Source organism: Rhinatrema bivittatum, chromosome 3 (genome assembly GCF_901001135.1).
Source record: "Rhinatrema bivittatum chromosome 3, aRhiBiv1.1, whole genome shotgun sequence".
Classification (NCBI taxonomy): Eukaryota; Metazoa; Chordata; class Amphibia; order Gymnophiona; family Rhinatrematidae; genus Rhinatrema; species Rhinatrema bivittatum.
This window is the reverse complement of record NC_042617.1, coordinates 104,519,770-104,547,684: the sequence shown is the minus strand read 5'-3', so window position 1 is coordinate 104,547,684 and position 27,915 is coordinate 104,519,770. Positions and strand designations below refer to the sequence as shown.

Here is a 27,915-nt window from a genome sequence, read left to right as displayed (position 1 = left end):
AATCGGAGAAAATTCTTTTTCACTCAATGCACAATTAAACTCTGGAATTTGTTGCCAGGGGATGTGGTCAGTGCAGTTAGTGTAGCTGGGTTTAAAAAAGGTTTGGATAAGTTCTTGGAGGAGAAGTCCATTACTGCTATTAATCAAGTTGACTTAGAAAATAGCCGCTGCGATTACTAGCATGAGATATACTTAGTTTTGGGGTACTTGCCAGGTACTTATAGCCTGGATTGGACACAGTTGGAAACAGAATGCTGGGCTTGATGGACCCTTGGTCTGACCTAGTATGGCATGTTCTTATGTTCTAAGCAGGTTGAATTGGTCATTAAGGTGGGGAGTCCCAAGTTGAGAGTTGCAATGGAGTGATTAATGAGTAAGCAACCCGGACTCCACCGTGAAGAATGGACTACAGTGAGAACAGATTTTGCAAAACTGCTTGTTCAAATCTACTGTCAGTCTTTGAAATGTTATCAAGACAGTAATTGTAATATGTGAACTACGTTCCAGCTTTGCAGTTATCTTCGATGGATATTGTGAGAGATGAGCAACAGAGAAAGAAGCCATAGCTCATACTTAATTAACTTTGACTGAGTCTGTAAGTTTAAAATCTGCTAAATCATAGCAGTGATGGATGCCATTGGCTATCCAATTGGATAAAGTTTATTTGGTAACCACTATTTCAAGGCGGTTAGCATATTACAAGATGAAAAGGTGGTTAGTCTGACAATGAGGCCGAGTGCTTCTTTTGCAGTGCAGTCCAGAGTATGGAGGCCTTTTTCTCCTTCATGCGCATGGGGTCTTGGGAAGAAGGTACACAGTACAACAGATTGATTTATATGGAAAGCTGAGTCTATTTATGGTAGAAACTTTGGGTGTTCTAAGAACCACCCTGTTGTGATTGGAACTGCAGATATAGAGAAAGTAGTTATTGACAGCCTGGAGGTTTGCTAACTCTCCTAGCCGAGGTAACTGCAATGAGGAAAAGCACTTTCCAAATCAAGAACTTTAAAGGAGTGGACTCCAATGGTTCAAAAGGAGGCTTCATCAATTGAGAGAGGACCACATTGAGATCTCATGGAAGAGGAGGCTTCTGCATTGGAGGTTTGACATGTCAGAGCCCTTTCATAAAATAAGACACAAGTGGATGCATCAGAGCACCCAGATCCAGAAGAAGAATTTAACAAGCAACCCATAAGACTAAGTGAATTTTTTCTTTTCTTTCTTTCTTTTTTTTTTTTTTTTGAGAGAGAAAGCTGGTATCTTTAAGGGTCAGAATTTTTTCTTGTGAGGAATAAGTAAAGGAAAGGCTTCCTAGAAGTCCTGTTGAAAGCCATATAGCTTTAAACATATGAAAATACAGTGTAACCATACTGAGCCCTGCCCTTCAGGTTTTTGTTTTGGTCAGTTAGCTAGAGCTGTTGCAGCTTAAGTGAGAAACCAAACAAATTGTCGAGATAAGAACTTAAATGATATCAAATTAAAGCTGGAACAGAGAGAAGCCCAGCAGGGGTGAAACATTGTTTATTATAGCTGCCTAACTGTCTGGGGAGGTAACTAAGAGTAAGGAACTGCAAGAGTTATAGAGAAACTGCAGCCAGCACAAACTGAACATCAACTGTTTTGCGGTAATTCTGGAAAACGAGACTGCTATAGCCTGTTTGGATACTAGAACTTGTTTTGTTGAGCACTGTAAAGTGTATTATGATTGCCTTCTTGAGAACTTTGTTCCTACCTCTCTGTGAGAAGAGATATGAATCTGCTAAAGAGAAAAGGTGCTTATGTGGAAAATTCCTACCAATAAAAAGCTGATATTAAAAGCCCTGCTGTGTTTTCATTTTCCAAAAAGGGAAAAATGGAAGAATGACTGTGCAATCAGAAGGACTGGGACCATGCAGGTTTTGGGACCTGGAAGCAAGAGCTGAAACCATCTGAACAAAACTGGGATTGAGAATTTAAGGGGATTGAAGTTATTATAGAGAAAATCCCAGCCATGCTGAATGTTTTTGACTAAAGTTCACAGTAAAGAGATTTAAAGTGACATGTGGAGCCTGAAGCTAGGTTGCTATTGGAGCTGGGGCATCTGTGTAATTCCCAGATAGGCAAAAATGCAAACGGTTATCAGTAAATAAAAACCATTAAATAAATAAATAAACAAACAAACAATACTGAAGAAAATGTTCTCTCTCACAGGAAAATGTCAGGCCAGAAGAAAAAGTCTATGACAGTGAGTGCATACAAGAGCTTCCCATGTAGGAAAGTGTGATGAGACAGGGGCCTTGGGGGATGCATTCTTGGGTACTGCGAGACTTGACCTGCAGGGTAATAATCCTTGAGATAAGGCTGGCCCTATAACAGCATGGACAAATAGTTAAGCATTTATCAAAAAGCAAAACAATAATGTTGAGTCAGGGACACCTTAGGACGCACTGCTCATGATCCCATTCCAAAACATGGACTAGTTGAACTCAAAACTGACCATGGAGTCACTTGAAATGTCATCAAGAGAACAACACCTGGCACCTCTGGTGCCTCTTATTCTCTCTCCTTTAATTTCTTTGTCAGCACTTAAAAGTGCTGTTTGTGTGGCTGCAGAAGCAGCAAGGCAAGGCAGAATAAGTTTTCTGAAGAAAAAAAAACAACAAGTTTAGTTTGAAGTAAAATATAGAGGAGAAAGGAAGTACACATCTGTGCTTTAGCTCACACAAAATAACTGAGGCGGTTCACAGGGCAACACCTGCACGGAACTCTCACACATGCTCAGAAGAGTTCAAAGCTCTACAGCTTGGAGAGAAGTCTGTTCACATGTAACAGCTAATTCAGCCTGCTTATTGATGGAAAAAATAAAAGCCAGTGAGTCTGTCCTACTCCCTTAAAATGGAGTCCAATATAATAAAAAGTCTTGCTGACAGATCAGCTTTTGAATTGGTCGCTAAGCAACCATGCAATCACACTGCTTAAGACCTCAGTTGTGTTAGAGTTGCTAGAAGGATCTTCTCACACACACAAAACAGGGGTGTGTGTGTGTGTGTGTGTGGGGGGGGGGGGGTTGGGTTTGATCCATTCTGCTGATAAAAGGGAATGAACTACTGAGGGGATGACTGCAGCCAAGAGGATTTAAGGCTGATGGGAGCTTAAGGAGAAATGACTGAATCTGAGGACTGCTGGGAGAAGCACTGAGGCTTGGATGGAGGGAACACTGAGGATGGATTGAATGGGGAAGGGAAAAAGAACTGAGCCAGGGGTGGGGAGAAGGCAGAGAAGGGAAAGAAAGGATTGGAAATTGAGCAGTCACACGCAACATAGATACGCACAGGCAACTTAAAGATCGTCTTTGGAAGTTGTGTTATCCATGGAGGAAACCTTTCATACATAGGAATGAACTATGTATGACATTTTCAAACATTCAAATCCTGTTATTTATGACAAGCATTCTTCTAGTCTTAGTACAAAGACGATGAATCTGAGCACTTGCCTTTCAAATCTTCCATAACTTCAAACATTCCTGGATAATTTACTTGAATTTCATCTGTATCCTAGAAAGATAAAACTTTATCATTATCAAGGACAGAACTTCACTAACATAGAAGTAAACACGTGTCAATTAGTATATGTACATGTATGTGTTATGTTATTTTAAATTGATAGATCTCTATGTTTTATAAAATTGAAGAATTTAAAAGGAAGGCTATGCTGAAAAGAGTGAATTTTCAAAAGAGTTACGCAGGTAAAAGTAGCATATCGTAGCAATTTTCAAAAGCCCATTTATGTGTGTAAATCCTTTTGAAAATTACTTCCAAAATGTTCATCTAATGAAATGACATTTAGATTAAGTTGTGAGTAATCTGCTAAATGGGAAAAGAAAGAGAAGACAAAGCAGATAGGTGCGCTGATGTCAGGTACGCGACACCTAGATAAGATTTTAGAGAGTGCTGGGAAGAAGCCAAATGTCATGGTACATGTGGGTACAAATGACCTAGGAAGTGTAGGAGGGAGGTTCTGGAGACTAAATTTAGAATTTTAAGTAGGAAAGTGAAATCTAGAACCTCTAGGGTTACATTCTCAGAAATATTCCCCATTCCATGCAGAGGATCCTAGAGACAGGCTGAACTTCAGAGTGTCAATGTGTGGATGAGACGACAGTGTAGGGAAGAAAGTTTTAGGTTTGTTAGGCACTGGGAAACATTCTGGAGAAGGGGGAGCCTATTCCGACTAGATGGGCTCCATTTTAATCAGAGTGGAACCAGGCTGCTGACACTAACCTTTAAAAAGGAAATAGGGTAGCTTTTAAACTAGATGATGGCTGAAGGCTGACAATCGCTCAGAAGTGCATGGTTCGTAATTATCATTGAAGGATACTAGCTAAACAGGGAAATTAGGAAGCCCTGATAGAGATTGCAAAAAAATGTGAAAGTATCCCAAGTGCCTTTAAGAAATGAGCAAAGAGAGCAGAAAGATGAAATTACTTCTTACCTGATAATTTCCTCTCTTCTAAGGAAGGCAGGCCAAGCCACACTGGTGGGTAATGCACTCCTACCAGCAGATGGAAACAGAGACAACTGATTCACTGATGTCACTGATATATAGGCCTGCCCTGACATCAGGATGCCAGTATCTCTAGAAAAGCAAACTGTGGACAACTGATAATACTGGAACTATGACTATTAACAGCCAAAACAACTCCTTATTTCCAGCCAACTCGGATGTACTGAGCTCAGTAAAAAAAAATATATTAACGGATTATATAGGCTGGTTCTTCACTTACCAGTCCTTCAAATGACTCAGAACAAAAAACTATCTGCATTGTCCCTGAGACAAAGGATGAACTGAAAACAAAAATAGAAGTAGGCAACCCAGGGCAGGATTGTGGATTGGCCTGCCTTCCGTAGAGGAGAGGAAATTATCAGGTAAGAAGTAATTTCACCTTCCTCTGCACTCTGACAGGCCAATCCACACTAGTGGCATGTATCAAAGCTACTCCTGAAATGGGTGGGAGGCTGCCTACGCTCTTGTCAACACCATCCTTCTGAAGGCCACATCCTTTTGAGGTTTAATATCCAAGCGGTAATGCCTGGAGAAAGCATGTAAGGAGGACCATGTTGCTGCCCTGCAAATCTCAGAAGGAGGCAGCAATCGAATCTGTGCCCACGAGACAGCCTCTCTAGTGGAATGCACCCTAAATTGCCTAGGCAATGGTACTTTTGCATCTGCGATAACCTCTTTAACCCAATGGGCCACTATAGTCCATGATACTGGTTCTCCTTGTCTACCTCCACCATATACAATGAACAGCCGATCAGTCTTCCACAAGGAGTGGTTGACCCTCAGGTACCATAACAGATGCCACTTCACATTTAAGGCACATAACGACCGGTATTCCTGTTTATCCCTGCCCCTGTCCAGCGCCAGCAGGGAAATAGACTGAATCAAGTGGAACTCAGGTGGTGAAAACCACCTTTGGCATAAAAGAAGGTACAGTTCTAAGCTGTTCCCCCACCAGAGTTATCTGCAGAAAAAGCTCAAGGCAAGAAAGAGCTTGCAGCTCGGAAATGCACCTTCTGAACTTATAGCAACCCGGAAAATTCTTTTCAAGGTAGTCGCAAGGAGAGACCATGCAGAAGCCAAAGATCTCAACACCAGGTTGAGGTTTCAAATCGGCACCAGCAGATGCAAAGGAGGAAGTAGGTGTTTGAATTCCTTCAAAAAGTGAGAAACATCTGGATGGGGGGACAAAGGTCTGCCATTAATACAACCTTGATAACATGCCAGTGCTGCTACCTGAACCTTCAAGGTGTTTAGGGCCAGACCCTTACCTAATCCTGCAGAAACTCCTGAATTAGCAGTATTTCCATTCTGAAAGAGTGACAATCTCTCACCCCACAACAACTTTTGAACACTACTGCCTGAGAATAGCCATGCCTCAGCAATCAAACACACTCAAGTGCCAAACCTCAAGATGGAATCCACCTGTTTTTTTGTAAATGATCATCCCCTATCATAGAAGTTCCTTCTTGACCAGCAGCCTCAAAGGACCTCCTATCAGTAAACTTCATTGGTCTGCAAACCACAGACTCCATGGCCAACAGGGCCACCAGACGTACGATCTCAAAAGTCGACTCGCACGCCTCTGTAATACCCTGCTGACCATTAGCTAAGGAGGAAATACATACAGCATCTCACTCCGTGACCACTGTCCTTGGGTCTCTTCTGCGATTGCAGAATTGTTGCACATTCGTGTTATTGCAACTCGCCATCAGATCCAGATTTGGTTGACCCCCATCGAGAGACTATGAGCTGAAGGCGTTGCCCACCAGCTCCCATTCTCCTGGCTTGCAGGTATGTCTGATGAGAAAATCGGCCTTCACATTGTCAAACCCAGAAATGTGAGAAGCTGATAGCGCCTGTAGGTGTCATTCTGCCCATACCATGACAGCTTCTATTTCCACAGACACCTGGCAACTTCTGGATCCACCCTGATGGTTTATGTAGGAGACTGCCATGGCATTGGCTGATATCACCCTTACCGTTTGTCTTGTCAGTCGCTCGACAAACTGTAGGCATGCCAACCAAATTGCACGAGCTTCCAATTGATTGATGGTCCACTGTCATTCCTTGGCTTTCCAGCGACCTTGCACTATCAACTTTTGGCAGTGAGCCCCCTAACCAAGGAGGCTTGCATCCATTGCGAGCACCAACCATTCTGGGTCCCTAAGGGTACCCCTTTCGTGAGGCATTCCCTTTGAAACCACCACTGCAAATTTGTGCTCACTTCCAGCAGCAAGGATAGCCTCATTGTCTACTCCTGCAACTGCGGATTCTACTGCGACAACAGAATCTGTTGAAGTGGCCGCATATGTGCCCTTGCCCAGGGTACTACCTCCAACATTGCTGCCATCGACTCTGAGACCTATAAATAACTCCACACAGTTGGACGAACGGCCAGTCTCAAGGATTGAATCTCTCTAACTTTCAGATATGTTGCTTTGGCAGGAACACCTTGCTTTGTGCCATATTGACACTCTGAGGTATACCAGGGTCTGTGTCAGCTGTAGAATGATTTTGGCTAAGTTCTGGAAGGAAGCAGAACACCTCGCAAGATGCAAACTGGTTAAAAGGAAACAAGAGAGTAGGAATAAATGGTCTGTTTTCACGGTGGAAAAAGATAAATTGTGGAGTGCCTCAGGGATTTGTACTTGGACTAGTGCTTTTTAATATATTTATAAATGATCTGGAAAGGGGTACAACACGTGAAGTGATCAAATTTGTGAATGACACAAAATTATGCAGAGTATATAAATCTCAAGCAGATTGTGAAAAACTGCAGGAGAACCTTGAGACACTAGAAGATTGGGCTTCCAAATGTCAGATATGTAATGTGGACAAATGCAAGGTGATGCATATAGGGAAAACTAACCCTTGCTTCACTCTTTTGGAGGAGAGGGGAGACCCTCAGAGCCACTGGAGGAGGACTCCGTGGTGTCATCCTCCCAGCGGTCATAGGGACTCTCATCCTCTCTGAAAGCAACAGGATATGGGCTCTAGGTGCTCGGTTTTTGTCCAGAGGTGCAAGCACCGGTAGAGCTGGATGGGAGGGAGGCTGTAGGCCTCGGCGTCTCAGCTAGCCTGAGTGGAGCTTCCTCTTCCAAGGAACTGGCAATGAACACCCTATTGGTAAGGGGGGATGCAGTGCCCGTACGGGCACTGACGCCGACCCGGGAACTGATGCCAGCTGGGTCGGTAACGCACCGATGATCGCATTGATCTTCATTAATAGCGGTTCTAGGACGGACTGTACCGGTTCCATCGATGCCACAGGACCGATGCCCCACATCACCCGCCAGTTGTACTTGCCATTCAAGCTCCTCTTCAAGCATTGCAGATGCCAACCCCGACTGGGAGGAAGGCTGGGTGGCCAGATTCTGTTTGGACCAGAGAGGCGGATCGGTGACTGGCATCAGGACGGTGGAGACCGTCACAGACCCATGGTACCAATGGAGGACTGGCACTCCTCGCCATGGGGTTGCACAGCATGAGTTGGTGCATCTCTGTGCCTGGCAGCATGCATTGACGGGGACTGATGCTAATGCTTCTTTGGCTTCCCTAAATTCTCAGCACAGTCCTTCCCCGGTGCCAAGGCCGTTAATGAGGAACCCGATGTCCTTGACTTGGAAGAGCCTGATTGTGGCTGGTCTTCAGTGCCCCTATCCACTGATGGAACCGATGGTCCCGCTGATGTTGATGACTTGGTGTCCATCGGTGCAGTTCATTCAATGCCTATGCTGATGGCTCAGTCTTCTCTGACCCAAAGAGTTAGTCCTTGTTGAGCCAAAGACAACATCTCTTTGGGGTCATCTGTGTGCATTTGTGGCAACCCCAGACGTCATGCAATGCCCCCAGGCAGAGGGTACATACTCATGGGGGGTCCGTGATGGACATGGTCCTCAGGCACCGAGGGCATCGCCAGAAATCAGAAGCGGCCATGATGGGGCGAAATAAATGGGAAGCAATATTAAAAATTGATGGCAGCAGGAGAGAGCACCGGCGGGCACTGAAGCGCCACCACTGCGGGGGAATCAACAAAAGCCCTGAGTAGGAATGCTACAGGAGGGACCAAAAGGGACCCAGCGTCAAATCCAGTCAAAAACATAAAAAAAATTGCAAAAAGTGAAAATCAGAGAAGTTTTCCAAAATAGGCCAAAAAGAGCTCACCAACCACAATGCTGCAGCTCCACGGAAAAAGAGGGACTGAAGAGGGACCCCGCGTGGATGCGTGATATATAGGGCATGCCCAGTGTGGCAAGTCAAACTTCTAGAAACTCTGACATAATTTTTCTGTGTCGGGGCTCCATCTAATGATGTCACCTTATGTGTGAAGGCTACCATCCTGCTTATCCCTCTTGTTGATTCACAGTTAAGAGGATGCAATGCATGTGTGTTGTCAGTAAAAAAAAAAAACTTATTTGTGTTAGGCAGCCCTCCTTTTTTCTGTCTGATAACAAAGCAGCCATCAACCTAAGCACCTATAGATAAGGCCACAATGTCAGGAATATTGTTTCTGTCAATAGTCGCACCTGCGCCATCAATGGCCCTCTAGCAGAAACACCCTGCCTTGCTTCGTGTCGAACCAAACACAGAGATACTCCAGTGTCTGGGACGGGTATAGATTGCTCTTGGCCAAGTTCATCACCCAACCTATTTCATGTAGCAAGGAGAATACCCTATGTGAGACCCAAAGACTCTCTTCCAGACTCTTGATCCAAATCAGCCAATTGTCTAAATAACGGTGAACCATCCTTTCTCAACACTGCCACAACCTTGGAAAAGGTTCTGGGTGTGGTGGCAAAACCAAAAGGGAAGCACTCAAAACTGATGTCGCCCCAAAACAGCGAAACGCAGAAACCGTTGATGCTTTGAAGCCTCTGACAAATCCAGAGACATCAGAAATTCCCGACTGTACTGCCATTATCACTGAAAGTAAGATTTCCATGGGAAAATGAGTCACCTGCAAAGGACGGATGACTCCCTTGAGATCTAGAATGGGGCAAAAGGATCCCTCCTTCTTGAGCACAACAAAATAAATGGAATCTCAGCCCATATTTTCTTGTGTCATGGGCACTGGAACTGCAGTCCGCAGGCTGAGGAGCCTTGACAACGTAGGCTCCACTGCTTGTCTCTTCTAAGGAGAGTTGCAGGGAGACACCATGAAAATATCCCAAGGGACACTAAGAAACTCCAGAGCGCAGCCCTCTTATCACTGCCAGAACCCACTGGTCTGACGTGACCTCAACCCACCTCCGATAAAAAAAAAAAAAGAGACAGGTGACTCCCTATCTCCTGTTTCCAGGGTTGGGTCTGTACACCTTCATTGGGAGACTCGGGTGGCACCAGTACCTGAGGCTGTGCCTCTTCCAGGCTGCATGGGACAAAAGGACTGAGACCTACCCAAAAGCAGAGACCTCTGAGAAGCTGCTCCTCTGTAGGGTCGAAAGAGTCTGAAACCCCTAGCATGATCTCTCGTACTAAAGGAGTGCAACATCTGCTTCTTATCCTTTGGTAACCAAGGAATTTGGGACTCACCCCACTTATTGGCCATTTTTTCCAGCTCACCCCCAAACAAGAAAGATCATTTAAAGGGTAATTTCTTAATTATATTGGCCAACCAATTCCTAAGCCATAGCAGACAACTGGTCGCTATTACCAAAGCCACCTGTCTGGCCCAAGTACGGACCAGACTGCAGCCTACATCTGCCAAAAAGGCTGCTGCTGGTTCCATCAGTGTCCTGGAATTCACACCAGATTCATTCACTTCCTGAGAGAGAAGTAAACAAGAGCGAGCCACCAGGAAGCAACAAAAAGCTATCTGCAAATTCATTGCCATCACTTCAAAGGCCTGCTTAATGATGGCCTCAATTCTTTTATCTTGTGCATTCTTCAGTGACGCTCCTAAGGGGATAGTCATCCGCTTGGTGACGACACACATGAGCGCATCCACTTTCGGAAAGCGCAATTGTTCTCTCGCAGCCGGATCCAGGGGGTACAGCCCTTCCAAGGCTCGTTCCCCTTTTAAAATTAGCTTCCGTGGCACCCCATTTAAGATCAATCAATTCTTGAATAGCCTTCATAACAAGGAAGAAATACGAGGCTTTACATAAAGAAATCAAAGTGGGCTCTATCTTTGGCTCAGACATGGAATCAGTCCTCAGTACCCCCAGTATCTTCAGTGTTTGGGAAATCAGTCAGTAACTTATCTTTATGAAAGAAATGCAACACAGTTCTATATAGTTTCAGCCGCATATGAATTTCCTCATCATCCAGGGATTAAGGATCGGAATCATCATCCGTGCCATCCGGGACCCTATCGGCGTGACCCACAGCAGGTCTAGACATTCTGAGACGCTTACTCACAGAACCAGGCATATGGGAATCTGCAACCAGCAATTATGATCTGTAAAGATTGGGTGGGGCTGTTGTCTGCACCTGAAGAAAGGACTGCAGCCCTTGAAAAAAATTCCACCCAAGAAAAGGCAGAGGGGTCCCATGCTAAAACCAGGGGGCATCGGTCCTGCGCCCACTAAACTACCTTCCCCCACTGATGAACCAGATAGGGGAGCCCCAAATTCAGGCAAAACTTCTGGCAGTTCTTTTTCCATTCTCGTATCATGCTAGGAAGGACTGGGATTAGCAAAATCAGATGGAGACAATTCTCCCTAAGTCTCCAAACAGTGCTAGCACAAGTTAGAGGGGATGCCAGGCTGAGATGCCTGAATATGGCAAGCAGTACAAAGGGCAAGGTGCTTAGGCTTCTTTGCTATCGGCACCATAGAGTTGTCAGTACGCTCCAATAGGCATCTGAGAACTGTGCTCCCAGCTGTGCTTGCAATAGGTGCTTCAAAAAATAGGCACTCAAAAAATATGCTCTCAAAATGTAGGCACCCAATATGCTTCTCAGGTAGATGCATAACTGAGTACCCACCCAAGCGCTCACTGTCCATATGCAACTTGAGCGCTCGCCTAGGCACCTTTAAGCGTACCACTGTGCGTCCACCTAGGCAGCCCTACACGAACAACTGAGCGCCCAGCTAAGTATACAACTAGACACACAGCCAGGCATGTAAGCACGAACTGACATACCTGAAGAAGGCAGCCTTATGCGCAGAGAAAAAGCATGAGAACACCGCCGTGGCCTGAGATCTGGGCCTAGCTCAGAAGGCTGCTCAATCTGCCAAGGTGCCTGAGTCCCTAAGCTCCCCCAGAGGCAGGAACGGACGTCAGATTGGCACGCCAATCACAGAGACCAGAGGGAAGAGGAATCCCTAAAATCAACTTCCACTTAGCTTTTTTATCTGAGCTCAGCCCATTCTGGCCAAGTACAAAGTTGGTTTTTGCTGCGGGGAGAGAGGAAATAGACCTATACTGCTGCTCTCGGCTTCCTGTACCTGCTTGCTTTCCAGCTTTTTTTTGGTTTTTTTCTAACAGTTAAATCCATGCCAGCAGAAACCAGCTACCAGACCAAGGCACTCATCTGAGAGAGGGATCTAAAAATATCACCTCAGGAAACTCAAATGAGGGAAGGACCATAAAATATCACAAGAGAGCAGGGCAATAAACTTCTTTTCTCCTGCTACAAAAAAATTTAAACACAATCCCCAGTAGAGAAATGCACATCCACCATCTGCTGGAGATTAGTGGCAGGCTGATATCAGTGTAGGAGTATATATACACCATGATGTCAGCTTTGCTCCATCTCCATCTGCTGCTAGAGGTGCACTGAGATGGATTCATCTGAATGCTAAGAAACGTATGTTCTTAATGTGGAGAGAAGTTGAAAGAAATGTAATGAAAGAGAAAAGATCTGCCTTAAGTCTAGTAGTTGTTTCCAGGCTACTCATGTTTCTAGGGTAGGGACATGAGACATAGAAACATAGAAATGACGGCAGAAGAAGAACAAACGGCTCATCCAGTCTTCCCAGCAAGCTTTCACACTTATTTTTCTCATTCTTATCTGTTACTCTGACTGCTGAGGTCAGGGCCCTTATTGGTAACTTTTTGGTTCTAATTTCCTTCCACCCCCGCCATTGATGTAGAGAGCAGTGATGGAGCTGCATCAAAGTGAAGTATCAAGCCTAATTGGTTAGGGGTAGTAACCGCCGCAATAAGCAAGCTACTCCCACGCTTATTTGTTTATCCAGCCTGTGCAATTTAGTCCTTGTTGGTTGTTGTCTAAATATAAATCCTGTTTTCTTCATCCCCCCTGCCGTTGAAGCAGTGAGCTTCGCTGTATTGACATCAGTTTGTTCTGCCAAAGCACAAATACCAAAGGAATGTGTGTATCTACCTCATTCTCCATCTTTTCTCCATCTTTCTTTTTTACCACTCTCCCTAAACCCCTCCCTCCCTTCCTTATCAAATGTGCTGTCTAAAGCAGATCGGAAATTAATGTGGCATTATTAAGAATGTTGTCTGGATGAACAATAAACAAGTTAAATTTCTCCTCTACACAAATCTTGTCAGTGGATCAAAACTTGTTTAAAATGGAATTGGTGTTTTACACTTAATTTTTCTTTGTTACAGTATATCTATATATAGAATATAGAAATATATCTATATAGGCACACATAAGAATCGTTAGAAATCATGGTTTTTAGAATTACCACTGTTAGCATATTAAAACCAGCTCGACCCAAAAGATTGCCAAGATCAGTGACCGCTGTGAAGGGAGATATATGGGGTGAAAATCCTCCTTCTCTCTCCTGTTCTGCTAATTGTAAAGAGCAGCGAAGCTCAAAAAGAGTTTCACCTCCAAGCATGGCACCAATAAATACTCCATCTTTTTTAAGGACATGGTATATCTGCAAGACAGTAATTGAGTCAACACAAGTTTAAGAATTTTAAACATACACTTGTTAAACACATTTATCTTATATGAAATCTAGATGAATTCTAATCCCTGATAAAATGTTTTCTACAGGAATATGATTATTCAACCACTAATTTTTTTTGTTGTATTGCTCGATACCCTGGCCTCTATTCTACAGAATTTCTGAGCTACATGAGAGGCAAAAAAAACAGGAAACATGCAGGTCATGACACTTCTCATGTTGCAAAAATATATCTAGGTTGGTTTGGGGGAGATATTTGGTTATGTCCGATACATATTTATTTTTGCATGCTTTTGAATTTTGTAGGCTAGATACTGCTGTGAATTAAGCAGAAAAAGTGAAAGAATGCAATACTATGTTTATACGATTAACCTTAAAATATTACATTCCCTAGCATAATTTCTGAGAAGGCGGAAACATTTTTCTTCCCAGAAACAAACACTTTTTCTATTTTTTTAGTTGCTTATTTTTGGCATTTTATGGTATTCTTACCTTATAATTATTTTATATTGTAAATTCGCCTACATCATTATCAAAGTGGTAAAGTGAATCAGAAATTAAAAAAATCAGAAATAAAAAGGCTATCGTTAGCCTTTTTGAATTAATAACCTGTCCTTTCTCTTCCTTCTTCGCCAAGTTCTAGTCACCCTGTTAAATGTAACTGCCTTTCTCCGCACCTTTGTTATAGTTAATGTTTTACTATGCACCCCTGTTTGATGTGAACCAGTATGATGTGACTGCGGTCTCGAATGCCGGTATATAAAAATCCGAAATAAATAAATAAATAAATAAATAAATGTGAAGATGATCTTCATCACCAGACAGCATACAAACTCCCATACTGAAACAGGCTGTCCGGAAACATCGTGAACCGCGATAAACCTTTACCGGCCTCTAGCGCACAACGTACCGCAAATGAAAGGGTTGTAGCTATTGGCCGCGTTAGGAGCTGCGCTAACACTGCGGCTGTTTCGCAGCACACGATAACTCTTTCCTACTTTACATATGCTCCGCCCCAACTCCGCCCCCTGAATACAAAATTAAAAATTTGCATTCGCAAATCGCGTTAATGGCTGTTAGCGCGATTTGCAGAATTATCTCCTGCGGTAACTCCTTGGAAAATGACCCCCTTAGTGTGCATATGCGTGCTCCTAATTTTTAGCCATTACTTGAACAAATGTACTTCGCATATCTTCCTTAAGAAATTGTTGGCTTTAACGCTTGCATGTAAGCAGATTTTAAAACATGCTCATGCAAGGGACATTCCCAGTTTTTCCAATTAGTCCACCAGTTTACCCAGTCATTATCGAGGTCATCCAAACCCCTCTGGCTCTTCATCCTGCATGCCCCCCCAACTGACCTGAACCTCTCATGCTGTCAAATAAGCCCTAAAATGTGATATCTGCAGACTTGCTCCTCATCAGAAGCAGTAGTAAATATATGTGGCTAACAAGCCGCCACGTGCTGCAGCCTCTGATTTGAACAGCTAGTGGACGTGCTCTGCAGCAGGACAGACTGGAGCTTCATCTATACCAGCCACCTCCCCTGCAGGTTGAGCCCTTGGGTTTTGGCAGCCGGCAGGACTTAGGTGCATCTCTGGGGTAGTCAGGCAGCTGAGAGTCCAATGACGTCGGAGATCAAGGCTGGCGGCAGATAGGAGGTACCAAAGACAGGCCAGAGGTCGGGGCAGGTAGCAGACAAGGTGTAGTTAGATCCAATATGAAAGGTCAGTTCCTGGTGGCAAACAAGGAATGGTCAAGATCCAAGGAGAGGTCAGAATCCAGCAAGACAAGCCAAGAAAAGACAAGGACCAAGACAAAGGCGAAAACAACAGCTAGGGCAAAGACAACAACTAGGTTATTTAAGCTAGGGCACAGCTGGAGCTAGTCAAGGCAGACAGGAACTCAGGAACCAGGCCGGAAGGAGAGAACAAAACAGAAACACTGGAAACACAGGAGCATGGGAGCAAGAGAAACAGGGAATAGGATTAAATGGTCTATTTTCACAGTGGAAAAAGGTAAACAGTGGAGTGCCTCAGGGAACTGTACTTAGACTGATGCTCTTTAACATATTTATAAATGATCTGGAAAGTGATATGACAAGTAAGGTGATCAAATTTGCGGATGACACAAAATTATGCAGAGTATTTAAATCTGAAGCAGACCTTGAGAGACTGAAATATCTTCCAAATGGCAGATAAAATTTAATGTGGACAAGTGCAAGGTGATGCATATAGAGAAAACTAACCCTTGCTGTAGTTACAAAATGATAGGTTCTATCTTAGGAGTTACCATCCAGGAAAGAGATCTAGGTGTCATAGTGGATAATATATTGAAATCATCAGCTCAATGTGTTATGTCGGTCAAAAAAGCAAACAAAATGTTGGGAATTATTAGGAAGGGAATGGCAAATAAAATGGTGGATTTCATGCCTCTGTATCACTCCATGGTGAGACCAAACCTTGAATACTTTGTGCAATTCTGGTCGCTGCATCTCAAAAAACATATAGTTGCACTGGAGAAAGTGCAGAGAAGGGTGACCAAAATGATAAGGGGCATGAAACGGCTCCCCTATGAGGACAGGCTAAAGATGTTAGGGATGTTCAGTTTGGAGAAGAGACGACTGAGGGGGAGATATGATAGAGATCTTTAAAATCATGAAAGGACTTGAATAAGTTAATGTAAATCAGTTATTTACTCTCTCAGATAATAGATGGACTAGAGGGCACTCCATGAAGGTAGCAAGTAGCTCATTTAAAACAAATCGAAGAAAATTCTCACACACTCAACGCATAGTTAAGCTCTGGAATTCATTGCCAGAGGATGTGGTTACAACCTTTAGTGTAACTGGATTTAAAAAAGATTTGGATAAGTTCCTAGAGGAAAAATTCATAAACTGTTATTAATCAGTAAGGAATAGTAGCTTGAGATCTCTTTAATGTTTGGGTACATGCCAGGTACTTGTGACTTGGATTGGCCACTGTTGGAAACAGGATGGTGGACTGGATGGACCCTTGGTCTGACCCAGTATGGCATATCTTATGTTCTTATGTTATGTTAAGAACAGGTACACTGGGAAGCAGGAAGAAAAGGCAACACATAGTGAGGCACAAAGCACACCAGACCATCTGTTGATGAGGCATCTGATGCTCCTCTGAAGAAGCCTTTAATAGTGAAGTACCGGTGATGTCATCAGAAGGCACCGTGTCTGCCTTCCCACCATGGCCTCTTTAAGATTGGGAGTGTCAGGAGCGCGCCTATCGGAAGATGGAGAGAGCAGTGGCATGGTGGCGTGTGAGCTGCGCAGAAAAAGCATTTGCAGGCAGAGTTGGTTTCCCAGCCGCAAGGAGTATCTGGCAGCATTGGGAGTGAGCGAGGCAGCACGTGCGGCTGTCCTGTGAGCCACCAAACATAACACCCATGCTCTATCCCAAACTCCACCCCTTTCTTTTCACTCGTTCATTCCCTATATACACACATGTAATTTCTGGCTATTAAAATAGGCATCACTCCCGCACAGGCCAGATACTCGCATATATTGGCTTTTTGGCGCAAGCAACCTTTAAAATTCGGTTCTCAGTGCATAGCTCAAATTACTTAGGATTGGGCTATACATTGCTATATAGAGTATGTGTGTTAGCCTTAGTAATGCAAGTTTTCATGATTAATGATGACCAACACAATGATTCACAAATGTACTTATTTTTCTATTTTCATCTCTTTGGTTTTCAACAAAGGCTTGAGAAAAGTGAAAATTACACTACGATAATGGTTTGGGAAGTTAATTCATAAATGAAGATTCAGTCACCTTTTTTATTTCCCTGATTTTGAGACTGGGGGTAGTTTTCCATGTTATTCAATGATTAATCAAGGTCTATGAAAAACTTCTATTTCTCTCAAATCTCATGTGATTATCCAAAATGTTAATTTAAATTTTTGTTTAAAAAAAAATTGACAAATTTCATATTTTTCTGGAATAACCGTTCCCATATGAATTATCACAAAAACTATAGTGAACAACGCTTACCAGCTTCAGTGCAACAAAACCCATGAAATAAGAAGACCAGGCCAACTTTGCATGCAAGCTGCTCACCCGAGTCAGACATTTATAACTCAAAAAAGGAAAGGAAAGATTTTAGTAAGGTCAAAATCAATAAAAAGGGACATCTCTAAAATATGGAGATAAAAAGATTTGTTCTTACCTCCCTAAATGCTTTAGGTAGATCATTCACCCAGTGTAAGCTACAAATAAAAATAACTTTTTTATGGTTTATGTGGTAAACATATTCTTAAATACAATTTCATAGTATATGCAGTAACGAAAATGTTGAAGTAAATAATTCTGGTGTTCAGGACAAGCACTCACGTTGCACCTTGTATAGTAAAAGAATACATAGGATGGTTCTACGGCTCAGGCTGTACTGCTGTGTGGTATGGGATGGGAGATCCAGAGTAGGATCCCCCATTCGTTAGGGACATTAGGGCCTGGGTACACCATAGAAGTGGTGCGAATGAGGAAGAAAACATGGATACCACTACAGTGGAACCCACTGACAGCACTGAAGGTTGCTCCCCATTCACTGATCAGCGAGGGGACCCCAGACCACCCTTGCATGCTGTCTGAAGCAAACAAGGGGGCTCAAAGATAGAGGAGGAAAACCGGGGAAAGAAAACCCATATTAACATTCTTAAAAATCTACAAATGAGACTACACATTACCAGCATGTTTAGGTTTATGGTGACTTTAACCCAAGTGCTTTACTTAGCAGCAAGTTTAGGTTAATAAAAATATTTCATGTTAATACAGATTACCAGTGTTGCCTATAAGAGTGAAAAGCAGAATAGGAAGTGCCAAGCAATAAAACTTTTTTTTTTTTTTTACCTTGTGATTTCTAAATTGGAAGAGAAAGAAGAGTGAATAGAAAGGGATTTGGTCGCAGTACAGCAAGACCAAAGGTCAGCCTCCTGTTAGCCCATGTGCCACTCAGTCTCATAAGAACGCATGCCATTCAGTATGCTGGTTCCCAACTGTGTACATGCTGGTACCAGGAGCATTTTCAAAATTTGTGAGCCAGCTGGGCTCATGTCATGATGTATGAGGTCAGCACAACTGGCCCGTGAATTTAAAAAATGCTTGTGGTCCTAATAATAATAAAGGCTAATATTCAGCTGCAATTTAGGTGAGTAATCCCTAGGGATGAAAACAAAAGGGGTGGGGCAATAGTAGCCAAATATTTATTGAGATATCAGGACACTATTTTTAAATTGTTTTTGTTTTCACAGAGACTTCTTTCAATGGTGTAATGCCAATGATATATTATATGCAACTTGTCCCTCCCGATGTAGCCCTAGCAAAACACTGTTCCGTTTTGGGGAACTGACATCTCAATAAATATTTGGCAAACTGAAATGACTGAATCTTTGCTGTCGAATTGTTTCTCTTGTGGACAATGTTTACGTATTTTGCAACACACCTTCTGGACTGATTAGTTTATAGTGTGTTTGCTCATCGTTCCACATTCTGTTGTGGCTTTAAGGGTAGTAACCGCCATATCACAAGTTACTCCCATGCTTGTTTTCCTAGACTATGCAATTCAATGTCCTTGTTGGTTGCTGTCTGAATCTAATTCCCCTTTTCCTCTTGCCATTGAAGCAGAGAGCAATGATGAATTTACATCAACAGCAAAAGGGCTTATTGGTTAAGGGTAGTAACTGCCACACCAGCAAGTTACCCCCATGCACTCTTTTCTTCATTCACATCCTCTAGCCTTAAGGGATCCACAGTGTTTATCCCATGCCCCTTTGGATCTTTTACTGTTCTTGTCTTCACCACCTCCTCCGGAAGGGCATTCCAGGCATCCACCACCTTTTCTGTGAAGAAATATTTCCTGACACTGGTTCGGAGTTGTCCTCCCTGGAGTTTCATTTCATGACCCCTAGTTCTACTGATTTCATTCCAACAGAAAGTTTGTTGATGATTGTGCATCATTAAAACTTTTCAGGTATCTGAAGGTCTGTATCATATCTCCCCTGTACCTCCTTCTCCTCCAGGGTATACATATTTAGAATCTTCAACCTCTCCTCATAAGTCATTTGATGGAGACCTACCACCATTTTGGTCGCCCTTCTCTGGACCGCCTCCATCATGTCTCTGTCCATTTTGAGATACGGTCTCCAGAACTGAACACAATATTCCAGGTGAGGCATCACCAAGGACCTATACAAGGCGATTATCATCTCCTTTTTCTTACTGTTTATACCTCTCTCAATGCAGCCCAGCATTCTTCTGGCTTTTGCTATTGCCTTATCACTTTGCTTTGCCATCTTCAGATCATTAGACACTATCACTCCAAGGTTTCTCTTTTGTTCCGTGCACAACAGCCCTTAACCCCCATCACAAACAACACTTTTGGATTACCACACCCCAGATGCATGACTCTGCACTTCTTAGCATTGAATCCCAACTGCTATATTTTCACCCACCGTTCAAGCTTCCTTAAATCATGTCTCATTCTCTCTTCTCCTTCCAGTGTGTCCACTTTGTTGCAGATCATAGTGCAAATAGACAAATTTGACCGTATTTATTTATTTAATGTTTTTATATACCGGCATTCGTGATAAAAATTCACTCTCTCTCTTCTGATATGTCGCTCACAAAGATATTGAACAGAACCGGTCCCAATACTAATCCCTGTGGCACTCCACTTAACACCGTTTTCTCTTCAGAGCAGGTTCCATTTACTATCTCACACTGCCTTTTATCAACCAGTTTGTAATCCACGCCACTACCTTGGCGCTCACTCTCAAGCTTCTAATTTTATTCATGAGTCTCCTATGTGGGACTGTATCAAAAGCTTAACTAAAATCCAAATAAATTACATTGAGCGCTCTTCCCTGATCCAATTCTCTAGTCACCCAATCAAAAAAATCAGATTCATTTGACAGGACCTTCCCCTGGTGAATCCATGCTATCTTGGATCGAGCAACCCACTGGATTGTAGACAGTTCACTATCCTCTCTCAGCAGAGTCTCCATTAATTTTCCCACCATCGAAGCGAGGCTAACCGGCCTGTAGTTTCCAGCCTCCTCTCTGCTCCCACTCTTGTGAAGCGGGACCACCGTCGCTCTTCTCCAATCACTCAACATCATTCCCGTTTCCAGGGATCTATTGAACAGGTCACATAGCGGACCCACCAGCACATCTCTGAGCTCCCTCAGTATCCTGGGATGAACCTGATCAGGCCCTATGGCTTTGTCCACTTTCAGTTTTCTTAGCTCTTCCCATACATTCTCTTCTGTAAACAGTTTCATCTGTTCCACCCCCTTCCACAGACTCGTTAACTAGCAATGGCTCTTCTCTCCAAGGTCTTCTTTAGTTAAAACCGAACTGAAGTAATTGTTTAATATTTCCACCATTTCTTCATCTCTCTCCATACATTGATCCTGGTCACCTTTTAATTTCACTGTACCTCTTTGGACCTTTCTCCTTTCCCTGATGTATCTGAAGAATGTTCTGTCACCTCACTTTACCTCTTTGGCAATCCTTTCCTCTGCCAGACATTTTGCTTTCTTGATTACTTTCTTCATCTCCCTAAGTTTTACCAGGTATTCTTCCTTGTGTTCCTCTTTTTGGGATCCTTTATAATTCTTGAATGCTGCTTTTTTTAATGGTTTTTTTTATGTCAGCCACTTCTTTTGAGAACCAGATCGGTTTCTTATTTCTCTTACTTTTGTTTACTTTTCTAACATATAGATTTGTTGCTTTTGTGATTGCTCCCTTTAATTTGGTCTACTGTTGTTCCACCTCTCCCATTTTCTCGTTCTACCTCCAGGTATGTCCGCATTTCAACAAATTCTGTATTTTTGAAAGTCAAAACTCGGGTCTTCGTGTGACTTCTCTGTATCCTGTTTGCGATGTCAAACCATACTGTTTGATGATCACTGGTGCTGAGGTGGGCACTTATGTGGACATTTGAGACATTATCCCCGGTAGTGAGCACTAGATCAAGTATAACTCCCTGCTTCATGGGTTCCATTACCATTTGTCTGAAGAGAGCTCCTTGCAAGGCATCCACTATCTCTCTACTTCTGGTTGATTCTGCGTAAGGGATTTTCCAGTCTACGTCTGGCATATTAAAAACCTCCAACAATCAACACTTCTCCCTTCTTTCCCACCTTTTGGATGTCTTCGACCAGATCTCTGTCTAGTTCTTCCGTTTGTGTCAGAGGTCTGTAAACCACACCAATAAAAAATGGATGCACGATCATCTTTTTTTTAGGATGGCCCATAATGCTTCTTCCCTACCTCACATTCCTTGCAGTTCAGTAGCCTGGATATTTTGATAATCCCTTTTCTGTCCCCTATATCCATACTTAACAAGTTACAGCCCGGTATGGCCATATCCCAATCATGAGAATCCATGAACCATGTCTCCATAACAACAACAATGTCCAAGTCCACCTCCTCAATTAGGGCCTGCGGGTCAGAGATTTTATTGCCCAAAATACGAACATTTGTAGTTATAGCTTTCCAATTTTTCTCCCTTGATTTATAGCAATTCCTAGGCACCTTTTCAGCTTTTTTGAGCTGATTGATTTATTTTCTCCTCCCGCGTCCTGTATTGCTTGGGGGTGACATGCCAATTTCATTGGCCATTTCCTGCCACCCCCATTCTTTATTTAAATGCTTTATAATATATGATCCCTTACCATCCTCCTTCCTGCTACAGACAAATATAGGCCATCCTTACCATATAGCCTTTTACTATTCCAAACATGACCCCAGCCTCCAAGGTATTCAAAAGCCATTTTCTGTACACCAGGTTTGAGCCAGGAATTGAAATTATTTGTATGGCATATCTTCTCATTTCTCCTTTCCATGAACAGTTAATACTTCCAAAAAGGCAATATTCTTTGCAGTCTTATCTTGCCTAGATTTTGAAAATTTTTTTGGACTACATGGATTCCATTTCTGTTGAGGTCATTGGTTCCCAGATGGATGATAACACTGATATCAAACTTCCTACTTTCATCTTCAATGACTTGGACTATCTGGTTTGCATTTTTACTTGCTGAGGATCCTGGAATGCATGTAACTATTGTGTCACCATCAAAACGTGCTCCCAAATTGGTTCCTCTGATGACTGAGTCTCCCAGCAGAATCAGCTTTCTTTTATGGCATTTGATTTTGTTGAAGGGCTTCTGGGTGACACTACTTTTAGAAATCACTTCAAAATCTATTGCTGAGGTTTCTTCATTCTCCAATGCAGAAAATGCATTATGTAGGGGTAACTTTGGGCAGAGTGTGTATCTCTTCATCACAGGCCTTATTCTGCCAGAGCCAACTGTTATCCACTTGCTCCTGGGTTTTTGAATCCTGGATGTCCAACATCTCTGCAGGAGTGCGGGTTGCTGCACAGGATGCTGTAACGTTGGGGGAAGGTGGGTGTCTTGTTGTCACACATCTTTGTTCTACCAGAGCCCACTGTACACCATTTTTTCCTGGGATTCTGTAACCTCTGTGGGAGAGGGATACGGATTGTTTGAGAAAGAGGAGGTTAATTGAAACCTGGACAATTCCTTCCTTAGATGAAGCAGTTCCATTTTAATTGCAGACAGCTAAAAGGCAAAAAGGACAACCTTTGATTCTCCAAATGATAGGCCTTGGGAGATAAGCACCACAGTTATTGCACTGAATGACTTTGTTAAACTGTCACAGATTCCCTAGAATAATATAGATAAGGTAAGGAAAGGTAAAATTTAGGAACGAGCCAAGATTTCTAGTAGGTATTTGAAGTAAAAACTAAAAGTATTCAAGTTATCCAGTAAAGATTAATAGGTAGAATAAGAAGACCAATTATTACGATCCATATGATCTGTAAGAAATTGCTATGTAATGGGAGATGAAGTAATTGAAGCTAATTCCCGGAGAGTCCACAGAATGGACATGTTTCTTCCCCATTTTGTTTAGCTGTTGGAATAAGGCAAGCTTTCTTTTTTTTTTTTTTTTTAAACTTTATTAGTTTAAAATTGTGAGAAGGGATACATCTTATACATAGTAAAAAACGAGAGATTATACAATCCACAAAAGAAATAAACACAAGAAAAAAACAAATATATGTAAGATAATTATTGTAAACCAATCATCATCATCTGAAGAAATAAGAGAAAGAGGAGAAAGAAAATATTAAGAGAAACAAAGGAAAAATAAAAATGAACTGGCTTAACGTGGCTCCAGCAGAAATATAATCAGGTCCTTGGCATTTTTAATAATCTGTACATAATTCTAATTATAAATTAAAAGTTGTGTATTAGATCAGATAACTACACACCTTAAGCTGCTGACAACCACGTCAAATGTGTCTTCTTTGAAAGGAAGAAATTCTTCATCAGCTAAAACATTCCATGTTGGAATTTCGGATTCAACTGTATTGTTCTAAATTAGAACGACATAGAAACAAAAAGTAAGTTATAATGCAGCTAGGTTTTACTTTGTTACTCCGTTCCATTACGTAAATAAAGCATCAAAAATAAATGAGGACAACGTACCAAAGCATTTTCCGCAATGTCTACTTGAAAAATGTTTTCAACAGTTTCCTGTAGGAAGAAAAAAAAAATGGCTATGAGAAACATAAAATCACTAGAGATGTAGCGATTAAGACAGGAGCTGCTGGTTTCCTACAGCAGATTTTTAAGATTCTGCGGCATGAGCTGGCAAATTCTGTCACAGATTTTTCAAAATTCTGCAGCAATTATGTGAAAAATGTGCATAATTTTGCATATATTTGCAATTTAAATTTATTTTTTTTTACTTTCTACAAATAAAGTCGTTTTCTGATATTTCTGCATTCAGTTAATTTATTTGGTTCTTTATTAGAAGAATGGGATGGGGAGGAAGACGGGGAACAGATCTGGGACTAGGAAGAAAGGAGAGTGCAGAGGAGGGAAAGGAAGAAGGTATTTCAGGCAGGAGGGACAGAGTTAAGGATGGGGATTCAGGAAGGGTAAGAAAAGGGAATGAGAGGAGAAGAGGGAGGGGAAGGAAGAAGGATCAGAGGAGGGATGATCAAGGATAGGGATAGAGAGATAGGAAGAAAGGGAGGAGTGGAGATGGGATGGAAGAGGAGGGAAGTTTGGGATGAAGAGCAGGAGAAATAAGGATGGAGGTGGAGAAGGAAAAAAAAAACAAAACAACACACCTACCCCCATTCCCTTATCCCCTTCCAAAGCCCCTTTGATCCTCTCATACTCCCTCTTTCACTTCCTCCCCACCGCCCAATCCCCTCACTCACCCCTCCCCACACAAATCTTTTCCGCACTCCGGTTCACTCTTCCCCATACAAACACCTCACTTACCCCAGTTCACTCCCTCCCCCCACCAACCCTAGTCCACTCACGTATTCCCCCTGTTTTCCCTGGCTCATTCATGCCCCACTCCTCCCTGTGATCCCTGGTCAGTTCGTTCAGTTCCCCAACCCTCCCCCCCCCCTTTGATCCCTGGTTCACTCCCTCCCTGCCCCCTCCAGACCCTCCTCAGGAGGAGGAGGAGGAGCACAGCCTTGCGGTGCCTCCGGCATGTCTTCCCTCCTCACCTGCTGGGCCTGAGCGTCCTGCTTTGAACCCGCATATTTCACAGTATAACATCCAGGCCCTAGCAAGGGATGAGAGAGGACGCGCTGGAGGCACTGCAAGGCTGCCCCAATTGGAGCTGGTGAGTGAGGAGGGGCGGGGGGGGGGGGAGGATTACACCATCCATTACTACCAGTGTTTCTCTTCCGAGGCGGGGAGAGAGGGGAAAATGCACCACTCCACTGCCACCAATGCCTTTAACTTGGAGAGGGTCCCTGGTCTCCCGAGGCAGTTTGACCAGGACTGGTCACTTCTACCATAAAAGCCTAATTTTGCAGCCCTTACCCACAGCCACACAACCGCAGGAGACCAGGGACCCTGATTAAGAACAATGTGTTCAGCTTTTAAACAGGCGAACCCATTCATTATTTTTAAAACACAGCTCCTTAACTTCTCCAGGTTGCCAAACAGTGCGACAAGGAAGTGGATGAGAATCAAAGGAATGCTGGGGGTTCCTAGGAGAAGGGAGGTGGTAACACCACCGAGGCCTCCTCTCTGTCTAACTCTCAAGATCACATCTGCAAAGTGATACAAAGAAAGCAGAGATGGTCCGGAGGAGGGGGGGGGGGGCTATCAAAATAATACAGGATCTATGTGCCAAGCCCCTGTGATGCGACACGGGGAGGAATCAGCCTGCACAGTTGCTACACATCGTGCTCCTTACCTCAGTAAATGTTACAGACAGCAGGATTTTTGCCTGCAGGGCAGAATTTCTTTTTAAATTAACTTTGCTTTTATGTCTTGAGAGCAATCTGCTTATGTAAGCCCCTGCACACCAGGGGCCACCTTCCCAGCCTATCTCCAGGGCCAAGAGCTGGGGGGGGCAGGATAACCTGCAGGGCCAGTACCAGGCTGAGAAACTCCACCCAAACAAACCACTCGCCAGACTCAAGCTGTGCTCCAAATAATAAATAGTTTACCGAAGAATCTTCTGAGTAAAACCCAGTGACAGTTCAAGTAGATGCAGAAATTAAACAGAATTACAGTTCCAGAAAACCTTTAAAGGTCTTCTCTTTATAGCTCCTCGCCTTAATAACTGTTTCCTCTTGCAGCAACACAGTAGTACTCGGTACTTTGTTCCTCCTCTCTTCTCAGCTTTGGCAGCCCCTAGCCGGATCCTCTCTATAACTTCCTCAGTTATCAAAGAGTTACTCACAAGAATGTCTTGCTCGGCTCAAGGAAAAATCTTTCTGGTGCAGCATCAGGATCCTCCGGGCCCCAAAACACGTTCCCCCCTGGCTCCATTTAGCTTCCTGGTCCAGAAACGTTCCCGCCCTCAGTTAAGCAAAGGTTGTATCTTCCCACTTCCAACTTCTAGGCGTTATTGCAACCTCTGCTTCTTCTCCTCTGCTCTCTGGGGATTTTTAGGGGAAAATTCCTGCACACTCCTTGCTGCCCCCTTCTGTAATCCTGGATGAGGATCGCAGCTTCCAACCCATCTCTTTCCCTTGCAATCTGGAGCAGCCCCTAAACTCTGCAGAGTCAGGGCTTCTGCTTTAATGACCCCCGCCTTGTCTGTCCAGAAGGGCAGGTAACTCCTTCTGACACATAAGCTGATGCAAAGCTCTGGAATATTTCTACACTGGTTCCAGATAAACCTCTTAACTCATGCACATCCCGTGCACGTGCAGCAGACGTTTGCTCACCGTTCAAACCATTCAAGGATCCCATTAGAGAGGAAATCTGCACTTTACCATCAACCTTTTAGCACTTTCTGTGGCATAGGTGCACACTTACAACCATTTTGCCCTTCCTTTTCTACTGGTGCCAGGATTTAGGTATTCCAAGATGCACCCGTCTCAGTGTTCACTAGTGCCTCTCCTCTCCCCACCTACGCACATAGGGACCTGATTTACTCCCTTTCCGTCTCTATGGGGAAAACGCTTCACAAATCAGAGCTATAATGAAACTAGAAATGTGTACTTGACTACTAAGCTAGTTAATGATATATAGTAAATGCAGATTCTTAAAGAAATGTGTTTATACATACACAAATGTCTACATATTTGTTTAGTAATGGGCTGTCAGACAGGCCACGAGTAGGAATGAGATTTTACACATAAGCACTTTAGTTTTTACAAGCATTTTAAAATATTAAATGTAAAATCTCTCACACAAAGTCCATATATGTTGTTTAGGCAATGAACTCCTGAGTTTAAGGAGGTGCAATGTTCTATTACTGAGGTAATTTAATGACTTATTCTTCTCCAAGAACATTTCACTATCATTTTGAATCTGTCAAGTTTGTGTTTACTTGCAACAAAATTAAGTAATACAAAATACCACTCAATGAACAACTGGCAAACTTCAGTTATACAGGGCGTGCTAAGCTCTTGAATGAAATTCCAGATGTGATATAGGGACACAGCATACTCGTCACGGTTCTCTTTGTATTTTTTAATTTTCTCTGGAGTAATGTAGTGTAGTTGCCTTATTAGCTCACTTCAATGTGCAGGCATAAAGGTCAAAAAAACAAAAAATAAAATATAAAGGCGATACCTTTTTATTGGACTACATACATTTTTTGACTAGCTTTTGGGAACCACGTACATTTTTATCACCCCCTTTGCACACTTCTGGATCTGGATTGCATGTCGCTAAAAGTACCCATCCTTCTTTTCTTTTCTTGCTGGGCTGAAGCTGGGATCTTCATTGTGAGATGCCTGAATATACCATAATCCATTCCAATGTGCAAAGGTGCAGGGAAAATTCAAAGGCCTCTCCTGGTGGGCCAGGCCTGGAAACAGCAAGTTGTGAGCTTCAAAACCTGGATGGAGGAGCACCTGAAGAAAAAGAGTGTATCTGCGCAGCTGCCAGCATTTAAAGATTCTGACTGAACTTTATCCATCAAAAGAAATCCTGTACTGTCTGGACAGAGCTCAAAATCTCTGACAGAGACGTTAAATGATAGC

The 27,915-nt window shown here is 43.0% G+C and overlaps 1 protein-coding gene across 5 annotated transcripts in view; it reads right to left on the bottom strand.

The window, feature by feature from the left end:
• The window catches only part of NDUFAF5 (NADH:ubiquinone oxidoreductase complex assembly factor 5), a 44,752-nt gene that overhangs the window by 5,420 nt on the left and 11,417 nt on the right, over positions 1-27,915 (bottom strand). For all 5 annotated transcript variants that reach the window (XM_029593561.1, XM_029593562.1, XM_029593563.1 and 2 more), the window contains 5 exons: positions 23,924-23,971; positions 23,707-23,810; positions 17,578-17,617; positions 13,149-13,346; positions 3,473-3,533 (listed from right to left, as the gene is read on the bottom strand). In XM_029593561.1, the coding sequence (XP_029449421.1) occupies positions 3,473-3,533; positions 13,149-13,346; positions 17,578-17,617; positions 23,707-23,810; positions 23,924-23,971 (451 nt within the window). The remainder of the gene's footprint in view (positions 1-3,472; positions 3,534-13,148; positions 13,347-17,577; positions 17,618-23,706; positions 23,811-23,923; positions 23,972-27,915) is intronic.